Genomic DNA, 21126 nt, shown 5'->3' with positions numbered 1-21126 from the left:
ATCTTGAGAGGCTGTGGGAAAGGCAGGCTTCTGCTGAGGTGCCAGCTGCCCTGGGGTTCATTTCTGGCACCTTCGTACATAAGACCAAGGGGTAGCAGCACCAGGAGCCATGTGACACGCAGGGCAAGGATCCAAGTTACTTTGACCTGGGGTGGGCTAATAGGCTCAGGGTGAAAGCAAAAGATACCTAAACACCTGCAGGCCTTGGACACCTTAGAGTGAAGGGAAGACAGGTCACAGCCCAGAGGGCTGGCATTCTGCTCGTTTAAAGTCCCAGAGGCCATCAGAAGCCCTTCTGGAGTCTGCAGAGAAGGAGAGGAACAGAGCTCCTCAGGCAAGGGGACTCAATCAGTGGACACACCTGAGGCTGCTCTTTGGGGAAGTGAAGGCCACCCAGCTTCTGCACCCACAAGTAGGGATGACCGAGGTCAAGTACGTAGTCCCTCAAAGTCAAGATGCTGCCGAGAAGAACACAGAACGGAATGATTGTACACGTCACTTCTGCAGTGGTCCCAGGGTATATGCTGCCCCCGCCCTTTCATCTCCCCTAAACAGAACGGTCCCGCGGGCTCAGTACACTCACGGCCAGGCCGCCAACAAGGCCTCTCAAGCTCATCAGTTCCCTGCTGTGAATTTTCTCTCTCCCACAGCCAATTTTCTCTTTTTCCCTGGCAGCCTTCAACTCATTAGCAAATCTCAATAAAAAGGCAGTGTACTTATCATCAGTCCAGCAATTTATAAAGTATTTTCTAAATTTTAATCCTCAGAGAACTAAAATGTTAAACACAACTCTTACCACATTCCCAGGGTTTTGACCCTTCCACCCTTCCCCATCCTTCTCCAGGGCCTCATAAGCAAGAAAGGACAGGTGTTCCCTTCTCTGGATGGAGCATTCCCTCTCACCCCACCATTTCTCCCCCCTCCCCCCAACCCCCCGAAGGCCTCTGGTCCTAACAGGTCTCCTGCTTTGGGTTTGAGTCACCGGAGAAACTCTGAAGTGGACAGGCTGGAAGAGGAGGAAATGCTGCTGACTCACCCAACTTTATCGAACTGATACTGATTGGCTGGATTTGGAGTTTTCTTTCCATGATCCCCAGGGTACAAGCAGCTCAGGACTGAATCAGGAGACAGCAAGTCACTAGAGGAGGGAAAAGACTGCAATGAGAACACTGGCCAAGCCCTTGGCTCGATGCAGACATGGCCATCTGGGGGTGGTAACGCCCTCTCCCACTGATGAGAAAAGCCACCATTTACCGAATGCTTCCTGCCGTCCAGACCCTGTATATGCCTGCGGTCATCAGATCCTCACAACCCTATGAAGTAGGGAGAACTGGCATGTCCATTCTACAGAGAAACTCGAGGGTTTGGAAGATATGGCAAGTCTAAGCTCACACTGCTAGTAAGCACTGGAGCCAGGATTTACACTGTTCCATCAAAGACAAGAGTACTCTTAATCGTCGCTTTTTTTTTTTGGTGCAGATCCAATCTCTGGTCAAGGAACTAAGATCCCACGTGTCAGGGATTGGACCTGCGCCCCCTGCCTTGAAAGCATGGAGTCTTAACCACTGGACCACCAAGGTAGTCCCTTAACCACCAATTTCTGAAGAAACCTATCCCTTCAAGAAGTATACGGTGACCAGAGCCTCTCCTCAAGGGAGCAAAACCCTGTGACATCAGAAACAGGAATACTCAGAATTTTCATAGGAGAACAGATTTCTTCCACCCCAGCGAGATCCAGTGTGAGCTTTGATGCTCTGCCTATCTCACACTTCACCTCATCTCATGCTGCCACAGAAAGAGCTCCCCTTGAATATTCCCAGAAAAGACACATCACACAGACTGGAGACAAGGTGACTGAGTGCTGTAAGCAGAGAGACACAGTGATGCCAATGCCACCTACTCACAACGGTTAAACATGTAATTGAAAGTGACAATCAGAGAAGAGACAGCACAGGCGGAGAATGGAGTAATTTGATCACAAAGGACAACCAGGCCCAATCTTTCTCTTCATCCGTGGGAGCTCCCCTTCACCTTCCAGGGACAGCATCAGGAGCGACTCGGGCAGACAGCCGATCCGGCTGCTCTGAGCCCGGCAGGCCTCCGGGAACGCAGCCCAGGAGAGTGGCAGTTTGTGGCTCTGCATTGCTCTCTGTCCTGCCAGAGTCTCCCTGTATCACCCCCACCCCCAAGGGTCTCTGTCCCCTTCGCTGCTGCAAACAGAGAACTGGCTATAAAATGAGTAACTGTCATTCTTTTTAGCCAATATTTAGTGACTGATACTAATACACTGAATCAACCAAAATAAAACAGTTAAACTGCACAAGATTAGGACTTGAAATTGACAAAACCTCATGGCATGATCGAATTTTGACAAATTTCCACCCACGACATGCGGCTCAGGACAACTGAATTTAGTAAAAACAATGGACATTAAAGAGCAGGCGACTGCACGTGCAGAGGCTGGTGAGGAGAGGGCTTCAGGGTTCAGTGGAGCCAGCCTGCAGCCCCGGGGCTTAGCAGGTGGGCATCTGAGAAGGGAGCAGGCAGAACGCTCAACACAAGGAGCTCCACCGGGGCCAGGGCCACGGCCCTCTGGCTGAGCAGTGCGACTGGGTGGTCTGGAGAAGCCAGCCCCGGGCTCCCCCTGCTGGGGTGAGGTGGGAACAGGGCCGACAGCACCCACAGTGCTCAGGATGGCCCAGCATGGCTCTCAAGCACAGGGACAAGGATGCAGCCAGGAGGGGGTGTGGTCGCTAAGTGCAGGGTGGAGGGCAGCCACCCTGGGGCAGCCCTGGGCAGAGCCCTGCCCCACCAGGCACCAGACCTGCGCCTCCCGGTCTCACCCAACGTGAGGACTCAGTGGGGGCAGGGCTGGGAGGTGAGCCAGGCCAGGCGAGCCGCCTCCACTCTCAGGCCCTCTTGGTCCTCTCCTCTTCCTCCCACGACAAGCGGCCATGGTCAGGGCCTTTCTAGGGGTGCTCCCCTTGGGGCTGCCTCTATGTGCCTCTGCTCACCCTTCTCAAAACCCACCCACTGGTGAGGAGAGGGCTTCAGGGTTCAGTGGAGCCAGCCTGCAGCCCTGGGGCTTAGCAGGTGGGCATCTGAGCAGGGAGCAGGCAGAACGCTCAACACAAGGAGCTCCACCGGGGCCAGGGCCACGGCCCTCTGGCTGAGTAGTGAGACTGGGTGGTCTGGAGAAGCCAGCACCAGGCTCCCCCTGCTGGGGTGAGGTGGGAACAGGGCCGACAGCACCCACAGTGCTCAGGATGGCCCAGCATGGCTCTCAAGCACAGGGACAAGGATGCAGCCAGGAGGGGGTGTGGTCGCTAAGTGCAGGGTGGAGGGCAGCCACCCTGGGGCAGCCCTGGGCAGAGCCCTGCCCCACCAGGCACCAGACCTGCGCCTCCCGGTCTATCGACACCCGACGTGAGGACTCAGTGGGGGCAGGGCTGGGAGGTGAGCCAGGCCAGGAGAGCCCCCTCCACTCTCAGGCCCTCTTGGTCCTCTCCCCTTCCTCCCACAACAAGTGGCCATGGTCAGGGCCTTTCTGGGGGTGCTCCCCCTGGGGCTGCCTCTATGTGCCTCTGCTCACCCTTCTCAAAACCCACCCACTGGCAGTCTTCTTCCCACTGCCGCTGCCAGGTAAGGACAACCTGGGATTGAGCTGAGCTGCAGAGTAAAATCCCAGGCCCTTGGGACAGAAAAAGAAAAAGAGAGGCCTAAATCTGTCAACCTGGTAAAGTCTGCCAAGTCTCACATTCACACTCTTTCCACTGCTGTAAAAGCTGGAGCCCACCCACTCAGTTTACAACAGGCTGCAGTCATTTCTGTCGTCGGCTGTGTAGTAAGAAGACCACACCGATTCCAGTCAGTGAGCGCTTTCAAATACTCTTAGTGCGCCAGGACTTCTGGGCCGTGTGGTCGTGACAGCAGCCAGTGCGGCTTGAACCCCCTCCGAGTCAGACGAGAGAGGATCCGGGAACAGCCCAGCAGGCAGGTGCCCATCACACCCCCTCCCACGCCCCAGCCCCGCAGCAATACCCAGCACTGATGGGTGTGATCAGCTCCGTGGCGGTGGTCACTTTGGCTTTCACCGTCATGATATTGAGGTTCATGAGGTAGTAGAAAGTCAGGTGCAGCACACTGTCATCTGGAGGGGACGAGGAAAAGAGACATCCTTTATGAGTTGACATTAGAAGGGAGTCAACAGAATGATAGAAAATCAACGACGTTTAAGCTCTTTCACACAAAAACAACGGCAACTTAATATTGAGTTAAAAAAAGTCTCTACAAATTTTTTGCTACTCCTCCCTCCAAGAGGTGGAGCTTCATTTTCCTCCCTTGAGAGTGGATTGGACTTAGAGACTCTGCTTCCAACTAAAACAACATGGAAAAGAAGCGATTAAGTGATCACCAGGTCAGCAAGTGATCTGGGTTAACATCACTAGTACCAAGACGCAGTGATACCATGGATCCCTGGTAATACAGGACGGTGAACACCCCATCTGTGGTGTGCTTTCTCCAAAACCCACAACCTCAGTCTAATCAGAAAACATCAGACAAGCCCAAACGGAGAGTCTTTCTACATTATACATAAACCTCATCTTCCAAAGTGTCAAGGTCACAAAGAACAAGCAAAGACTTGAGGAGACTAAGGGGCACAATGATTACATGCACATGAGATCCTGGATTGAATCTGGGAACAGGAAAAGGGCATTAGGGGAAAAACCAGGGGCATCTGAGTAAGTTCTATAGTTAATGGTATTGTACCAATGAAACTAACTCAGATTTTGAAAACTGCACTCCAATCAAGTAATCATGTACAGATGTGAGAGTTGGACCATAAAGAAGGCTGAGCACTAAAGAACTGATGCTTTCAAACTGTGGTGCTGGAGAAGACTCTTGAGAGTCCCCTGGACAGCAAGGAGATCAAACCAGTCAATCCTAAAGGAGATCAATCCTGAATATTCACTGGAAGGACTGATGCTAAAGCTGAAGCTCCAATATTTTGGTTACTTGATTTGAAGAGCTGACTCATTGGAAAAGACCCTGATGCTGGGAAAGACGGAGGGCAGGAGAAGAGGATGGCAGAGGATGAGGCGATTAGATAGCATCACCCACTCAATGAGCATAAATTTGAGCAAACTCCAGGAGATAGTGAAGGACAGTGGAGCCTGGTGTGTAGCAGTCCTTGGGGCTGCAAATAGTCAGTCACGGCTTAGCAACTGAACAGCAATAACTGTAGCTAAGTAAGATGTTGATACTGGGGTGAAGAGCAGGTGAGAAATCTCTGTATCATCATCAAAACTCTTCCGAGTCTAAAATTAGCTCAAAAAAATTTTTTTTTATAAAAAGGCAAAGGATTATACAAAGGTATACACCATGTAAAAGCTTCTAAATGCACAGATTATTTCTTGAATATACACAGAAAACCATCACAATGGCCGCCCTTGGAACTCAGACCTAGGCCCAGAGTCTGGGGTGAGAAGGAAGCTTATGCCTGACCATTAACTCTTATCACGCTGGGATGCTTTATCATGTGCTCCAGTATCTATATGAAGGCAGTTTCAAAACCCACATTCTCTGCATAACACAAAGTTCTACTTGCATATATAAATTAAGCAAGTTGATCATGTTACTCAAAGCTGCATACTCTTGACCTGTCAAATTCAGAAAGAGTGTAGCTTCATCAAGCGTCCCTGATGTGTCTCCTGGTTTTGCTATGTTTTTAGGGTTATGATTCAGGAGGTGAAAAAAAAAAAAATCAAAACTCCACGAAGAACAACAAAGGAAAAGAGAAATATGAAACCAGAATCTTTCCGTAGGCAAGGGGGCCTCGGCTTGCCAGACCCCACGTGGCTGCAGCTGGCTGCACTTCTGGGTGTTTCAGGAGATGCCCAGACCAAGGGGAGCCAGACCTTTGCACTTCAGGTCCAGCAGAACGGACAGCGGGTGCCTCTTCAGCATCTCCTTGCGCTTGTCATCTAGCTGAACTCCCAGTGTGGGCCGCCGGCGTTTCTGGACAAAGGAGGGAGTTGAGCAGGTTAAGCACAGGTCACAGGAATCCCCCTTCCCTCTCCCTGCCACCCAGGGCTTCAGCACTGGGACCTGTGCTTCAGCTCTCCGGCTGCCAGGATCCCAGCCGCCCTCTGTTTCACATCTCTCTCTTCTGCTTCCTGGGAGGATGGCACCCGGCAGCCAGTGGGCCCCGCGCGCTCACCGTGGTCTGCTCCTCCTCGGCGTCCGAGTCGCTCTCATCGTCTGCAGTGACAGAGAGAAGGCAGCTGGGGGGTGAGGGGGCCCCCAGTTCTCCCCAGAGCACCTCGGTCAGGGCGTGTAAAAGGGCTCAGGCTTTTATCAATGAATTTCCTTAGAATAAATAATAAATCTGCTGTTTCTCACTCAGTACAGTACAGCGATGCAAGGAAAAGGCTAACGATCTATAATCCCATCACTCCTGAGTTCTTTCAGTGCTTTTTAATGCCATCCTAGGGACATCCTCAGGTCCTCCGCTGGTGATGGAAGCAGTAACAGTAACATAAACAACAGCAGCAGCTCATATATCTGAGGATTACGTGCCATGTGCTGAGGGTGATGCTGAGGGCTCTGCATGCCCAACCTCCTTTAATCCACATCACAATCCTAGAATACACGAGCTATCACTATCTCGCTTTGACAGGTGAGTGAACTGAGGCTCCAGATGTTGAAGAGTTTCCCCAGCACTGTGAGCTAGTGGAGAGGCAGGGCTGAAATCCAAAGGCAGGGCTTTTCCCTGTTTACTCCGAGCACTGAGACACTGAAGCCAAGCTCCCTGCCACTCAGAACCAGTACAGCTCATTTCCACAAGACCAGGGATGGCCCTGAGTGGGGACCTGGCACCCCCAGAATCAGCAGAGGAGGACATGGGGGAGGACCCTGAGCACCACTTACCCTGGGAGTCCTCGGGAGGCTTGAACAGAGCCTTGGCCTCATCCACGCTGCCTTCGATCGCCACAGACAACGTCTTATCTGGGAGCAAGAAAGAGCCGCCTGTGACAGCTGCTGAGGGAAGGAGCTCAGCCACACGAGCAGGCCCGCCCTGGGGCTGCACTGCCTGCACCTGTCATAGTTTCTTACTGACCGGGGCTGGAAGGCAAAAAGCCCTTTCTCCAGATGCAGAGGAGCAAGGCAGGAAACCTACGTCTTTTTTCCATCATTTACTGAAAACAAAGACTCAAAGTGCAGATTCCTGGCCAAGTATCACCTGAGACTAGGTGTGAATTCTCTTTTCAGGTTTACACCAAAGCACAGAAATCCAAACCAATGGCCCAGAGCCACACGGCACAATTCTGCCAACTATCATAAAAGCTGTTATCTGGACCCTGTAACTGTCCACATCCTCGGAACGATGGCTCTCCCCTCAGTTCTTATTCTCTCTTCTGTGCTACATCAAACACCCAGCACCTGCCCGGCACTGTCACATTTAATTGAAAGCAGAAGGACAGTGGGGAGGAAGATGGAACCTGCAGTCTACTCTCGGGCCTGAGTCTCTAACCAACCAACTCCCAAACTCACAACCTGAAAAGTCATGTCATTGCTCTGAGCCTCAGTTTCAGCATCTGTGAAATGGGGATCTGACAAATGGGAGCTGCCCGGCTGGCTGATGAGGACTGCATGAGCTAATACTTGTAACTTTAATTTTAAAATTACTTAAAAAAATTCACTTTGAATCCTCACAACAACCCTACAGGAGAAATACTATTACTCTAGCCATTTACAGATGAGAAAATTAAGGGTCAGGGATGTTAGATACAACAGCCAAGTAGACAAACTAGGATTCAAGACCAAGTCTATTCAACCTGAGCTTGGCCCCTCCACCACAGAGCTAAGCAGCCTGATCCCTGCACCAGACCTGACACCTCACCGAGCGATGCCTGGATCTGCCTTTATGGAACTCGGTGTGTCTGGTGCTGAGAGGTCAGAGAGGCTATAGCCCTTCTTGCTCCATTCAAAGGGGTGTACAGAGATGCACATAGTCATGGGGGCCTAAGAGTTTGCCCAAGAGTGTAAAGAAGGATGACAAACTTGCCCTAAGGGGCAGGCCCCTGACATATTCCAAGGTGGCTGACCACTGCTTATCACTGACAACCCTGCATGAACCATCACAGCTCATCCCAAAGAACTGGCTGCCCCCACCAAACACAGGCAAATGCCAGACTGTTTTTTCGACTAGTTTACTCCTGGAATTCCACAGTAAAATGGGAATGAAAACAGGCTGGATTTCAAACACAAAAGAAAAGAAAATTACTCACCCTGTCTAGGGGGCTGGGAAGATTTCCTATGAGCTGATGATGAAAACAGGAGGGAGAACAAAGGGGAGGGAGAGGATCAAAAGGACCGGGAAGACACAAGAAGAGAGACAGTAATGTGTGGATGCCATGGCTGGGAGGACAGGCATGCACCAATGCAGTGTGTGTCGGGGGGGTGGGGGGGGGGAGAAGAGTTTAGGTGCCGGGGGAAAGCTGCAGGAAGGCAAGAGGTAGATCTCCAGAAAAGTCCCCAAATCCTACTGGAGTCACGGGCTGCCTTCAAGCTTAATGAGGACACCTCCTCTCCCCTGGTAATTCACTGTGACGACATGCAGCCTGTCCCAGGGCATGGCGGTGAAAGCCCAGGAGAGCTGGCTGGGACCTGTGTTCACCCAGCTTCTCCCTCAAGCGAGCGGAAGGCACCGATCCACCTGCCAAGCGTGCCTTGATGAGGGAAGTGCTTGGGAGCCTGAAGAGGCTGCCTGGGCACTGAACCCAACAGCCGACCAGCCGGGCTCATCAGAGGTTCAAAGCCATCCATCCTGGAGTGCCCATCAGGTTAGTCCAGCTTCAGGCCAGCTGGTCAAAGCAGCCATGCTGGGCGGTGCAGAGGGGAGGCGGCATCTGTCACCTGAGGGCTTCTGAACAGGGCCCGGGGGCTTTCCTCGACAGGCGGTGCTTCCAGATGCCTCATGGGCCCGCTGCTCCCACAGCCCCTCCTCTCTGCCCGCCCCATACTCACCACAGGCCTGCCCGTACGCAGTGGCCTGGACAAAGAGCACGTAGAGGGGAGGCGGCAGGTGTCTGGCTGTCTCATACTGCTTGTGAGCCTGGTCGAAGGGCATGAACAGGTACTCCTGCACCGGGAGGGAAGCCTGCGAGCAACGGAAGAAGCGATTTTGTTTCTCTTTGGTAGGCAGTTCATACAAGAACATTATGAAGGTGACAGCAACAACAAACGATAAGAAAACGAACTTTAAAAGAAGATACCAAAGGAGCTCGGCTCAGTGCTCTGTGATGACTGCGAGGGGTGGAATGGGGAGATGGGTGGGAGGGAGACCCATGAGGGAGGGGATATATGTATACATATAGCTGATTCATGTTATTGTACAGCGGAAACTAACACGCTATTGTAAAACAACTACATCCGAATTTTTTAAAAAAGGGGGGAAAAAAAAGATACCAATTCCCCTAGCATCAGGAAAACATCAAATACCTAAATGTCAAGTGTGTAAACTTCTCCACAAACACCCGAGAAATGAGTGATCTAAATGAATGGAGATACATGCCACGCGTACACGGTGGCAGTCACTGCCTCCCTAGTCTGTGAGGGGAATAAAGTAACTTCTGGAAAATTAGTGATGTTCTTCTCAATTTGGGCGTTGATTACACAGATGTGTTCACAAATGTGCACACAGTGAAAATTCACTGACCTGCATGCACATTTACAAGCTGTATGGTTTTATGTAAAATTATTTTTTTAAAGTAATATGAGTACTTCCTTTTTAAAAGGTTGTATTCAAGTTTATTAGGCAAAAGTTCCCAGTTCCCAGCCACCAAAGGTAACCATTAATAGTTTGGTGAGAAAACATACTTTTCTAAGCACACAGATGACTTAATACACATACTCATCCATTCAATACTCTGTAAATGAAGGCGCATGTACACATGAGATTATACTACATGTTCTACAATTTGCCATTTTTTTGTTTCATAATTTAACAGATCTTTGTCCAGTTACTCTGTCAGTAACAGGCTATTCTGCACTTTCATCACAACTGTTAAGACTGACCCATACAAGATTTTATTTACCCAGCACCCTACTTAGGAGCATTTGGAGTGCTTCCGGTCAACAGGAAAAACTTAAGTACAACCAAAACTCTCCGTTTCTGACTTCTGTCCTATATGAGTATCTGTTAATTCTGACTCTATGCCTAGAGTTGCAGAGAGGAAACGCACATCTTGCCAAATCCTACAAAAGTAAATTTTTAATTTCTCTAGGGTCCTTTTACAAAGTTCCTCCATATTAGCCATTTACTACCCTGCTTTATAAAACTATAAAGATTTAGATCAAATCTGGCTTCACAGACAAAAATAAGGTCACCCATACAGAAAGACATTGCATCTTACAGGTAAAAAGTGGGGACTTTTCCTCCCGAGGTACCTGATGGCTTTCCATAGGAGTGAAATTCTTTTCAGCGTGAGAGCTCTACTAGGCAGTTGGCCCCTGAGGTGCAGTCAGGGGATCCAGCTGACATCCACATGCTTAGGTACTCGGAGACTGCAGGCTGGTGGAGGTTATGTGGGGGTAAACTCCACTTACGGTCTGTGAAAGTGTTTTACCCAGAAGAGGCGCTGGGTGAAAACACCCAGGTAAATGTGTATATGCGTTCCTGAGCCCATCCTGCCCACGCTTCCTCCACAAAGGACACAATTTTACTATGCCAGCTGTGGGCCTGCAGACGGGACCATCCCTGCACTGTGCTCTAAGGTCACAGACCTGACAACACCCACAGGGCGAGGTGGTTGCTGCTGGCCTGAGGTCACTGGGCGGTGAAGGCCAAGTAAAAGCCAAGGAGGTGGCGGGCTGTGGGGAGACCCTCACCTGCATGATGCTGTTGAGACGAGGCTGGAGGCTGCTCAGGTACTCCTTCTTCACCTCAATCTCCTTGAGGATCTTCTCCTTGTTGGACAGGCACTCTCGGTACTTCTCCGCCAGCCTGTTGAGGGAGGACAGAGCACTGTCCTGGGATGCTCCCTAGGGACACCCCAACACACCTGTTCACCATCAGACTCTACCTAATGACAGCAGTCACGATGAACTGCTAATGTTTACCTAGCACTTACTATGTGCCAGGCACTTTGGAGAACTCTTTATAAACATTATGGCATTTAATCCTTTAAAAAAACGCTGGAAGATGGGGACTTTTCTTACCCCTGAAGGAGGAAATCGAGGCTCAGGGAGGTGGGTAACTTGCCCAAGGTCGTCCAGCTAAGAGCAAGCACAGGGCTGGGCTCTGAATCCAGGCCTGTCTGCTCCAGAGGCCGTGCTCATAACCACTAGGGAATACCCCCATGTCACCTCCTGCTCCATTTTTTGCCTCAGAGGCTAGACCCGGAACTTTCACAAACATACGGACCCAGCAACTACAGGATCCGAATGATGCCCACAGACTGGCCTGAGTGGGGATGGATTTCAGGCCAGAGCCACAGGAATGGAACTCTCGTGGCTTAGCCAAGGGCAGGCTACATACTGGACAGGGGTGTGATGGGCCAGCCCCATGTGCTAAGAGCTGAAACCAATTCCCTAAGATCCAGACTCTGTGCTTAATAAATTCATAATGTAGACCAAAGGCACAAAATACACTCAACAACAGAAAAATGCAAGGGATTAAAAACACCACCTTTTCTGACAGAAAATGGAGCAAATGTGCCACCCAAAAGCCCCAGAACTCCTGTACACACGGAAAGACGAAAAAGTCACCATGGTGGAAGGAATACAACCATAAAAAGTCTAGGATGAAAAACATATATATGTACCATAGCCTAAGAAAAACCTCGATTAAATTACATAGTATAGACATTCTATTTACACTTAATAAAAAAAGCTCTTTACATAAAACAAAAAGTTTTATATGTAAAGGGGTGCCTCAACACATTATTTACAATAGCAAAAAAATGCAAACAACTTAAAAGTCCAATCCACTATAGAAACAATCATGTGACAATTTACAATGCGATGCTGTACAGCCTTCTGAAATAATGCTTGCAAAACTTTGCAATACCATATGAATATGCTTATGGGGGGGAAGGCATAAAAAATTAAATTTATAGTACAAAAGGTATTTAAGTCTTAGGCATTAAAATTTTGAAGAAAAGGTTACCCCAACTTTCTTGTAACACCCTTAAGCAATTCCAACCCCACTTACGGTACAGCTGGTCAAGTGTGAACTGCTAAGTGTGACTTAATCACAAAACGCAATTTGGTCTTAGAGGCCATTCTGCTGGTCCCACTGTGCTTTGCTATTGACCCTGGGACAGGACAAAGCACTGGCCCTGGTGAATAAAGGCTCGTGTCCTTACGGGTGAACAGGTCAGAAAGGAGGAAACCCTACCTTTTCCGCTGCTCCAGCTCCCAATCCAGACGTGCAAGGGTTTGCTGGTGAGGGTCTCCCATGGTGACTTCCGCCTTGCTGATATCTGGAGGAGCCTCCTTATAAAACTCCTCTAAGCTGACCAGATCGATTTCTTCGTGCTTTGACCTGTAGTCAGAAACTCAACGTCAAGCTGCTGCTCTCAGATACACGCTGGCTCCAGCGGGCCCCCCGTTCCCCCATGTACGTGCCCTCTGGCCTGGTCCACAGCCACTCAGGAGCCTGGGATCCAGGCTTCTCAGCAAATGCTCATTAGTAGGTATTTCAGTGTGAAGAGAGGTAGTTGGTGACACGCCGCAGGATCCTTACCCACGGTGCCCAAGCTTTATACCCGTGATTTAACTGAAGACCTAGAAAGCACGCTTATGAAACGTACAGACCTCTCCAAGCTCTGCAAGAGAGCTAAGATATTAAAGAATCAAATAAAAACATCATAGTTGGGCTTCCCTGGTGGCTCAGTGGTAAAGAATCTGCCTGCCAATGTAGGAGACATGGGTGCAATCCCTGATTTGGGAAGATCCCACAGGCCGTGGGGCAACTAAGCCCATGCTCTCTAGAGCCAGCAAGCTAGAATTACTGAGCCTGGGCACCCCAGAACCCATGCTCAGCAACAAGAGAAGCCACCACAATGAGAAGCCCGCTTACTGCAACTACAGAGTAGCCCCCACTTGCTGCAACTAGAGAAAAGCCTGTGCAGCAACAAAGACCCAGCACAGCCATAAATAAATAAATAAAAGAAAACTGCTTATCAAACAATGTATTCACGGTCAAAGGAAAATGATCATAAAAAAAAACCATCATGATCTAGGCCTAGAATGCCAGGTTCAAACCAAGAAATGCAATTTAGCAGGAATAAACATAAGAGTTTACATTTAAGTTTAAAATATTAACTATCTAAGCTTAACATGAGGAAGATTCAACATGGTAGGACTGATGTGAAAAGATAGAGGCTTTAACTATTACATGTATAATGACACACATGTATAAAAAAACCCAATCCTTTTTGCTGCATGAACACAGTAGCACTCAGGTTGTATGGCAGTGGTAACAGGAGCTGCCACGTATTACGTACCCATTGTATACCATCCTTCAGATCAGTTCAATTGCTCAGTTGTGTCCGACTCTTTGCAACCCCACAGACTGAAGCATGTCAGGCTTCCCTGTCCATCACCAACTCCAGGAGCTTGCTCAAACTCATGTCCATCAAGTTGGTGATGCCATCCAACTATCTCATCCTCTGTCGATCCCCTTCTCCTCCTGCCTTCAACCTTTTCCAGCATCAGTATCTTTTCCAAGGAGTCAGTTCTTCGCATCAGGTGGCCAAAGTATTGAAATTTCAGCTTCAGCATCCTTCCAGTGAATATTCAGGACTGATTTCCTTTAGGATTGACTGGTTTGATCTCCTTGCAGTCCAAAGGACTCTCAAGACTTTTCTCCAACACTGAAGTTGAAAGGCTTCAATTCTTCGGTGCTCAGCTTTCTTTATAGTCCAACTCTCACATCCATGCATGACTACTGGAAATACCATCCTTACCTCACTTAATTCTTACAATAACTGAGATAGGGATCATTACCTCCATTTTTCAAATGAAATGGAGGCTACCATCAGTAAGCAGCTTGCCCAAGGCCACACAGCTAAGTAGTGGCAGAGCTGGGATCTGAACCCAGGCTGTCCAGGGTTCCTGGTCCTTCCACATGGCCACTGCTTCACCCCAGGATTGCATTCTGCTGTATTCTCCGTTTGTTGGCTTTCATCTGAACAACGGTAACAAGTGGAACATCATACCCTTGGTGTTTTTATACCTTTCTTATTTTTAAATAGTAATCTTTTTAAAACTTCTTGTGACTCTTAAACTAAGAATTTATTTCCTCCATGTACCCTTCTCCCAGGTTCCCTCAATGACAATCTCTTATCTAAGCATGATAGTCAAAACCAGGAAACTGACAACTTGACAACACTATTAACTCAGTTACCTGATGTAGATTTCACTTCTGTATTTCAGCATAATTATGCGATGAATTTGTGGAGCAGATAAAGACACCTCTCAAAAATCAGCACACACCAGACCCAATGTCTAAAGTGAGATGCCTGGATGGCATCACTGACTCGATGGACATGAGTTTGAGCAAACTTGGGGAGACAGCGAAGGACAGGGAAGCCTGGTGTGCTGCAGCCCAAAGGTTTACAGAGAGTCAGACACAACTTAGCGACTGAACAATAACATCTAATGTGGTCTCCCTCATCTCAAGTTTGCTACAAATAAAACCTGACTCCTTTCAGTTTACACAAATAGGTCTGACCAAGCAAGAACATGTTCCCCTCTCTTATTCTGTCTATTTCTTCCTCTTTCTTGGACTTGCCAAGAGGCATCATAGTTTAAGAAAGACACTGACAAACTGTAGTTTGTTCATCTAAAGGCAGCTAGGCAGCAAGAGGTTCAGGTTCCAAAGAATGAAATCCATTTGCAAAAATGAATTGTTGGAACTTCAGAGGGAAAAGCTGGGGCAAAAGGTTAAAAAGATGTAACTGGAAGTGAGCTGCTCACATACAGGTGTTCAGGAATCAAACTGATAATGCGAAGGCTCTCCCTGCTGGGGAGAGACAACTGCTTTTCACCAGGGTCAGAGCTGAAAACTCAAAAGAGTCACAGGCTTTTGAGGTTCTTTATGCAGCCTGAAACTGCTGCTTCCGATTTTCCCATTCGAAAGTGATTTATTCATCTTTTCCCCAGATCCTGCAGTCTCCAAGTGCACCTGACTCCTTTTTAAAGAAACTGGCTCACACTGAGCTACGGAGGAAAAGGCAGTTACCAACAGATCATCGTGCCAAAGCCCTGTGCTCCAAAACTCACTTAAACTCCAGACACTTGGTGATCTCCTTCTGCAGGTGCATCACCTCATACAACAGGTTCTGGAGCTGCAGGTGATAGGCGTCCACTTTCTGCTTGGCCTGAAAGGAGGACAAGGCCAGAGCTGAGTGGGACAAGGCGGGGTGGGGCAGGGCAAAGCACAGCAGCAGCAAATGCAGAAAAAGGGAGAGGGGGTTAGGGAGCGGGTGAGAGGGAAGTAGGAGGAGGGTCACATCTCTCAGCTCCTACCTCATGGGTCTGGTCTCTTCCTTTCTTCAACCTGATGTGGGCTAATCGGTTAAGCTTCTTTAGAGTCATGAAATGCACACAGCTCTGGATCCTCCGATCTTCTATCTCAACTGCCTGCTGGCCGAGAAAACTGATAAAGACCTTGACAAATGGAGCTGGCTCAGCTTCCTTCAGCCCCTCACTGCTGACCCATCCTCATCTAGGGTTAAAAAGAGACACTGGAAGGAGCTCAGAACCATGAGAAGTATCAGGGGGAGCTGGAAGAATGACTGTATAAGGGAAATGCTTACAGTTTTCAGGCAAAAAAAATAATTTCTGCTTGGACCAAAGTAACAGGATCAAAGATGGAGCTAATGCAGCCAATGCACAAACCAAAGCTGTCTCTACACAATGTCCACAGAGATCCAAATAGCACCACTTCACGCCATATAACTTGACCTCTATAAACGCTACAGAATTAATTTGAACAAAAATAGCAGAACTACAGCTGTAAAACTTGACTACTGTCAAGCAAATAGGCTTTAATAATCTTAACAATATTGGCCAGGATAAGCACAAATAAGTGAGATTCCTGAAAAAATATGGATTGTTTTGAACTTACCCATAGAGTTTTCAGTCACATGGTTTTCTTTCTCTGCCCTGAAATCTGTTTTTGTTTTTTTTTAATATTAACAATTTAATTTTTGGTCTATATGACTTACTTGTACATATCCAGTCTTATATCTGCAAGAGTGACTGACACTACTATTCATTTCCTCCACACCTAGCAAAATGCCCAGCACTTAATAAATATTATTTCAATGGATTATCAAATTACAGTTATGGAAAAAAAATGATTAATCCTGTACTTTCATGACTGTCATTGGTGACTGTGTGGTGATGTTACAATAAACTAACAGGTAAATCTCTAGAGCCCTCAGGCTCTAATACCCTGATGGTGGCAGGACATAAGACCAAAATCAGGAAGGGCTGTGACAGGTGCAAAACAGATCCATCCATGCAGACCCACGTCTGCTCCTTACCGCGTCCTTGCCGCCCCTGCTCTTCAGGTCCTGAATCTCGGCCATGAGCCTCTGCAGCTCCTGGCACGTGTACTTGTACAGCTCATAGTCTCTGCCAGGGTCCCGCAGGTCCACCTCAGCCTCCTCACTGTAGTATTTACCTTCCTGTGGAGGCAAGGATACAGGCCTTGTGGTGTGGGGAGTAAAAGTCTCTCTGGTGGAACAAGGGACACTGGGCTGAGATCAGTGATTATGAAGCCCCCCAAATCAGGTCTCTAAAGAATCTGGTCCTCAAATCGAATGCTTTTCTTTCTTCTTTTCCCTTTCTGATCGTAAAGTAATGCATGCTTGGTGTTGAGAGATTCAGAACACAGTGAAAAGTATCAAAAACAAAATGAGTAATTGCCTGTAATCTCACCTCCCAGGCTGAAATAACTCCATTGTTAATAATGTGGATAAATACATTAAAAATAAAATAAAATAAAATATGGGATCATACTGTTCATGCTATTTAGTGCAATTTCCCATCACAATAAACAGATCTCCATTAAAATGGCTACATATAGATGAACCAGAATTCATTTAACCAAATTCCTTCTGATGGGTGTTTAGATGGTTGAATCAAGCTTTAGCAGAAACTAAAATATCCTAATTGGTCTCCCAGCCTTTGGAATAAACAAACACATGTCTTTCAGAGACAGTCAGTTACAGTTAAAAATATTGCACCTGTGTGTTTGAAAGTTGCTGAGAGTAGATCTTAAAAGTTCTCATCACAAGAAAAAAAAATTTTCTAACTATGTAACATGATGGCTATTAACTAGACATTTTGGTGATCATTTCACAAAATAAACAAATATCATTATGTTGTACACTTGAAATTGATATGTTATGTATCAATTATACTTCAATTTAATTATTTAATTCAGAATCAATGCCTCCCAAAGGATAAAGTTCTTAACTAATTTTAATTTCCTAAATCTGAAGCATCATCTTCTATTTAAACTGAAGCTAGTATGTTTTACTCTAGTTTAAAAAAAAACACAAATCAATCAATATAGTTAAGTCACACAACCTACGGACTGGGAGAAAATATTTGCAAACAATGCAATCAACAGAGGCCTAATTTCCAAAATATATACTAGCTCATACAACTCAGTAACAACAACAACAAAAGACCCAATCAAAAAATGGGCAGAAGATTTGCACAGACATTTCTCCAAAGAAGACATACAGATGGTCAATAGGCACATGAAAAGATGCTAAACACTGTTAATTATTAGAGAAATGCATATGAAAACTACAACGAGGTTATGACCTCACACTGGTTGGAACAGACATCCTTAAAAAGTCTACAAATAAGAAATGCCAAAGTGTGGAGAAAAGGGAATCCTTCTATACTGTTGATGGGAATGTAAACCGGTGCAGCAACTATGGAAAACAGCATGGAGGTTCCTCAAAAAACTAAAAACAGAGTTGTCATATGATCCAGCAACCCTACTTCTGGGCACGTATCTGGACAAAACTCGTAACTAGAAAAGATACATGCACTTCAATGTTCATAGCAGCACCATTTACAATAGTCAAGACATGGAAGCAACCTAAGAGTCCATCAACAGATGAACGGATAAAGATGTGTGTGTTTATATACACATACACACACATATATACATTCATACGTATATACAATGGCTTCCCTGGTGGCTCAGACGGTAAAAGAATCTGTAATGCAGGAGACTCAGGTTTGACTCCTGGATCGGGAAGATCCACTGGAGACAGCATGGCTATCCACTCCAGTATTCTTGCCTGGAGAATCCCACAGACGGAGGAGCCTGGTGGGATATAGTCTATGGTTGCAAAGAGTTGGCCAAGACAAAGCCAGCATGTATGCATACATATACACACACACATATTCTTATACACAATGGAATAGTACATAGCTTAAGAAAGAATGTAAATTTGCAGCAACAAGGATGGACCTAGAGATTGTCATGCTGAGTGAAGTAGGTCACAAAGAAAAAGACAAGTACCATATGCTATCACTTATGTATGGAATCTAAAATATGACACAAAAGAACTTACTTATAATTCACAGACATAGAAAACAGATTTGTGGTTGCCACAGTGAAGGACGGATTGGGATTACCAGATACAAACATAGAATGGATAAAACAACAAGGTGCTACCATATAGCACAGAAAACTATATTATCCTGTAATAAATCATCATGGAAAAGAAAAAAATAGTTAAGTCATAAATCAGCTTGACAGATTCAAGGATAGAGAAACAGCAAAAAAAAGAACCTTGATGACCACGAGGGCACTCAGGCCATAGAAGAGGTTCTTTGGGGACATGGTTCTGGTACCATCTCAGAAGCAGACGGGGACTGCCACATCTCCAAAACCTTAGGTCCAAAGCCTTAGGGGCATGCTGCGGATGGACTGTCTTTATCTGACCATCAAGAAAGCTAAAGACGCACACTATACTAGAATACATTCTCTGTTCAACCACTGATCATGTCTAATATAGGCTTATCAGTTCTTGGGATACTGCAGCCAAATCTGAAGCGGATATTTAAGTCTTGAAGAGCCAAGGGAATTCCAGGCACGTGGTCAAGCAGAGGCTGCCTGGGAGTTGTGCCCATGACCCTCAGCTGCTGCAAACCCACAGCCAGGTGCTCGGCCCCAAGTTGCAAATTTCTCAGCAGCATGGCAGCCCCGGCTGATCTCACCTGCTCAGTGTCAGAACGAGTACGCTTCCCTTCAGTTGGAGCTCCATCACTTCGGATCACTTTGGGCTTTCGTTTTTTGCTTGATTCTGATGACATGGTTGTTTGGTAAAGTCAGGAGGGAACAGCAGAGACCTGTTGAGAGGAGAAAGCTTGAAAGCTTTCGAGCTTTTCTGGAGTTGTAAAGGGAGATTTTCCTGGAGTCAGAATACTGAAGTCTGTCTAGCAGTTCTGGCCTGGCCGCTTATACTCTTGGTAAATCAAGAAAAGTCATCAACCCTTCAAAGCTCTGTAAAAAGGAGAATCATCTCTCAGTCTGTTCAAAATGAACTTGTCTTCCTCATCTCCACCTCCTTTAAAGGCACCACCACCACCCCATTGACCAAACTCCTCAGCCAGGCACATAAGCCTATTCCCAATACCATTGACTGATCATTGTGTTCTGGACCTTCAGCTAAGCACTTTAAGGGTATGTTCTCATTTCGTTTTTAAAACAAGGAGTCTCTCAGATATGAACAAGTACCATTCTCTCAGATACAAACAAGCATCTCATTTACAGGTGAGAACACTGAAGGTCAGGAAGGTGAATGACTTGCCCAAGATCACACAGCTAGTATGCTAAAGCGTGGATCCAACCCATGCCACAGCAGTGCTCTTGATAACTACATTACTGTGTCTTGTAGTCTTGCTACCATGTCATCTGGTGATGCCCTCAACTCCCTGGTTGGCCCGAAAATTTAAAAGAACGGAACGGACATTTCATGAGGCTATAGCATCACAAAGCATCCTCACTCTCCTACCTCTACTGTCACCAGAGACCCCTGAGGTGGGAAGCCCTATCCCCCCAATCCCAGTGAATCTGTCACCAACACTTAATAAGGGAGCCAAGATCTCCGGAGAGTCTAGTCACAGAAGCCCTAAGTTGTAGTCTCAATTCCTCTATTTCACGACTATGAGTTCTAGGACAAGTCACTTCACTTTTCTCTGCATCTGTTTCCTCATAGATCAAATGAGAACAGCAGTCTCTACCTCCAGGGAGGTCGTGGACATTAAAGCAGGAGGCGTTGCACTGGGGCAGGCAATGAAGATGATCTGGGAGCTGGGCTTTAGATGGTACCCGAGTGGTTAATAATGTTGAATACCTACGGAGAAAGTTAATTCCTGTCAATTCTCTTTAGAAACTTCTGACTGCCTCACAGAGAACGTCTCATTTCTTTGGTTGGCTTTTAACATCTACAAATGCCAACATCCCTTTGTTAAGGAAAGGGCTCTATATCAGATCTCTAGACACCTGAAATCTAGTCACAGTCACTAATTTTTTCATGTTCAATACATTAATCTTTCTTTATCATTACATCCTGCATAGGACAGTGAAAGAAGTGTTCTATTTGTGGTAGAGATTAAAATTTTTCTTTCAAAGTAAATTTAAATTTAAAAAATGACTCCGTTAAAAATTAATAAGTTAATTTTCCACAGAGAAGGGGCCAGAAAGGCGTTAAGTGTGGGAAATTCTGACTTTGACAGCACAGTCAAGAGTGCCTGGCACAGACAAGCGCAAAATAAAAGTGAGCTGCTATCACCACCACCTTCGGAGTCATTTACTAGAGGCTGCACTGTGGGGCCTGACGATGCTGCGGCCAACATTCTCCACAGGAAGAAACTGAGACCGCGGCGCCGAGCGGCCCGGGTCCCTGGGGAATGACGGCGGAGAACTAGGGTTAGACCGGAGCCCGGGCACGTCCTCGCGCGTTCCACTCCCCAGTCCCAGCGCACACGGCCCCACCCCGCCGCGGTCCCCTCCTCACCACACGGCGCCCCGACGCGTCCCGGAGAGCGTGCCACTTCCGGCGTCGGGGACTC

The 21126-nt window shown here is 47.2% G+C and overlaps 1 protein-coding gene across 12 annotated transcripts in view; it reads right to left on the bottom strand.

The window, feature by feature from the left end:
* The window catches only part of THOC5 (THO complex subunit 5), a 29100-nt gene extending 7982 nt beyond the window's left edge, over positions 1 to 21118 (bottom strand). Inside the window, exons 1-16 of one of the 12 annotated variants that reach the window (XM_081542678.1) lie at positions 21072 to 21118; positions 20296 to 20408; positions 19270 to 19555; positions 16563 to 16706; positions 15541 to 15657; positions 15295 to 15392; positions 12404 to 12550; positions 10894 to 11008; positions 9031 to 9163; positions 8292 to 8324; positions 6931 to 7008; positions 6221 to 6261; positions 5919 to 6018; positions 4042 to 4150; positions 1037 to 1138; positions 362 to 458 (exon numbers count right to left, since the gene is read on the bottom strand). In XM_081542678.1, coding sequence (XP_081398804.1) covers positions 362 to 458; positions 1037 to 1138; positions 4042 to 4150; positions 5919 to 6018; positions 6221 to 6261; positions 6931 to 7008; positions 8292 to 8324; positions 9031 to 9163; positions 10894 to 11008; positions 12404 to 12550; positions 15295 to 15392; positions 15541 to 15657; positions 16563 to 16706; positions 19270 to 19365 — 1410 coding nt within the window. In that variant the 5' untranslated portion in view covers positions 19366 to 19555; positions 20296 to 20408; positions 21072 to 21118. The remainder of the gene's footprint in view (positions 1 to 361; positions 459 to 1036; positions 1139 to 4041; positions 4151 to 5918; positions 6019 to 6220; positions 6262 to 6930; positions 7009 to 8291; positions 8325 to 9030; positions 9164 to 10893; positions 11009 to 12403; positions 12551 to 15294; positions 15393 to 15540; positions 15658 to 16562; positions 16707 to 19269; positions 19556 to 20295; positions 20409 to 21071) is intronic. The other 11 variants (XM_081542681.1, XM_081542676.1, XM_081542679.1 and 8 more) reach the window with 11 other exon arrangements.
* Between the last annotated feature and the right edge of the window lie 8 nt (positions 21119 to 21126).

Source organism: Giraffa tippelskirchi, chromosome 11, assembly GCF_054371585.1.
Source record: "Giraffa tippelskirchi isolate mGirTip1 chromosome 11, T2T-mGirTip1v1.2.pri, whole genome shotgun sequence".
Lineage (NCBI taxonomy): Eukaryota > Metazoa > Chordata > Mammalia > Artiodactyla > Giraffidae > Giraffa > Giraffa tippelskirchi.
The sequence above is the reverse complement of the archived record's forward strand: the minus strand, read 5'-3'. Positions and strand labels throughout refer to the sequence as shown.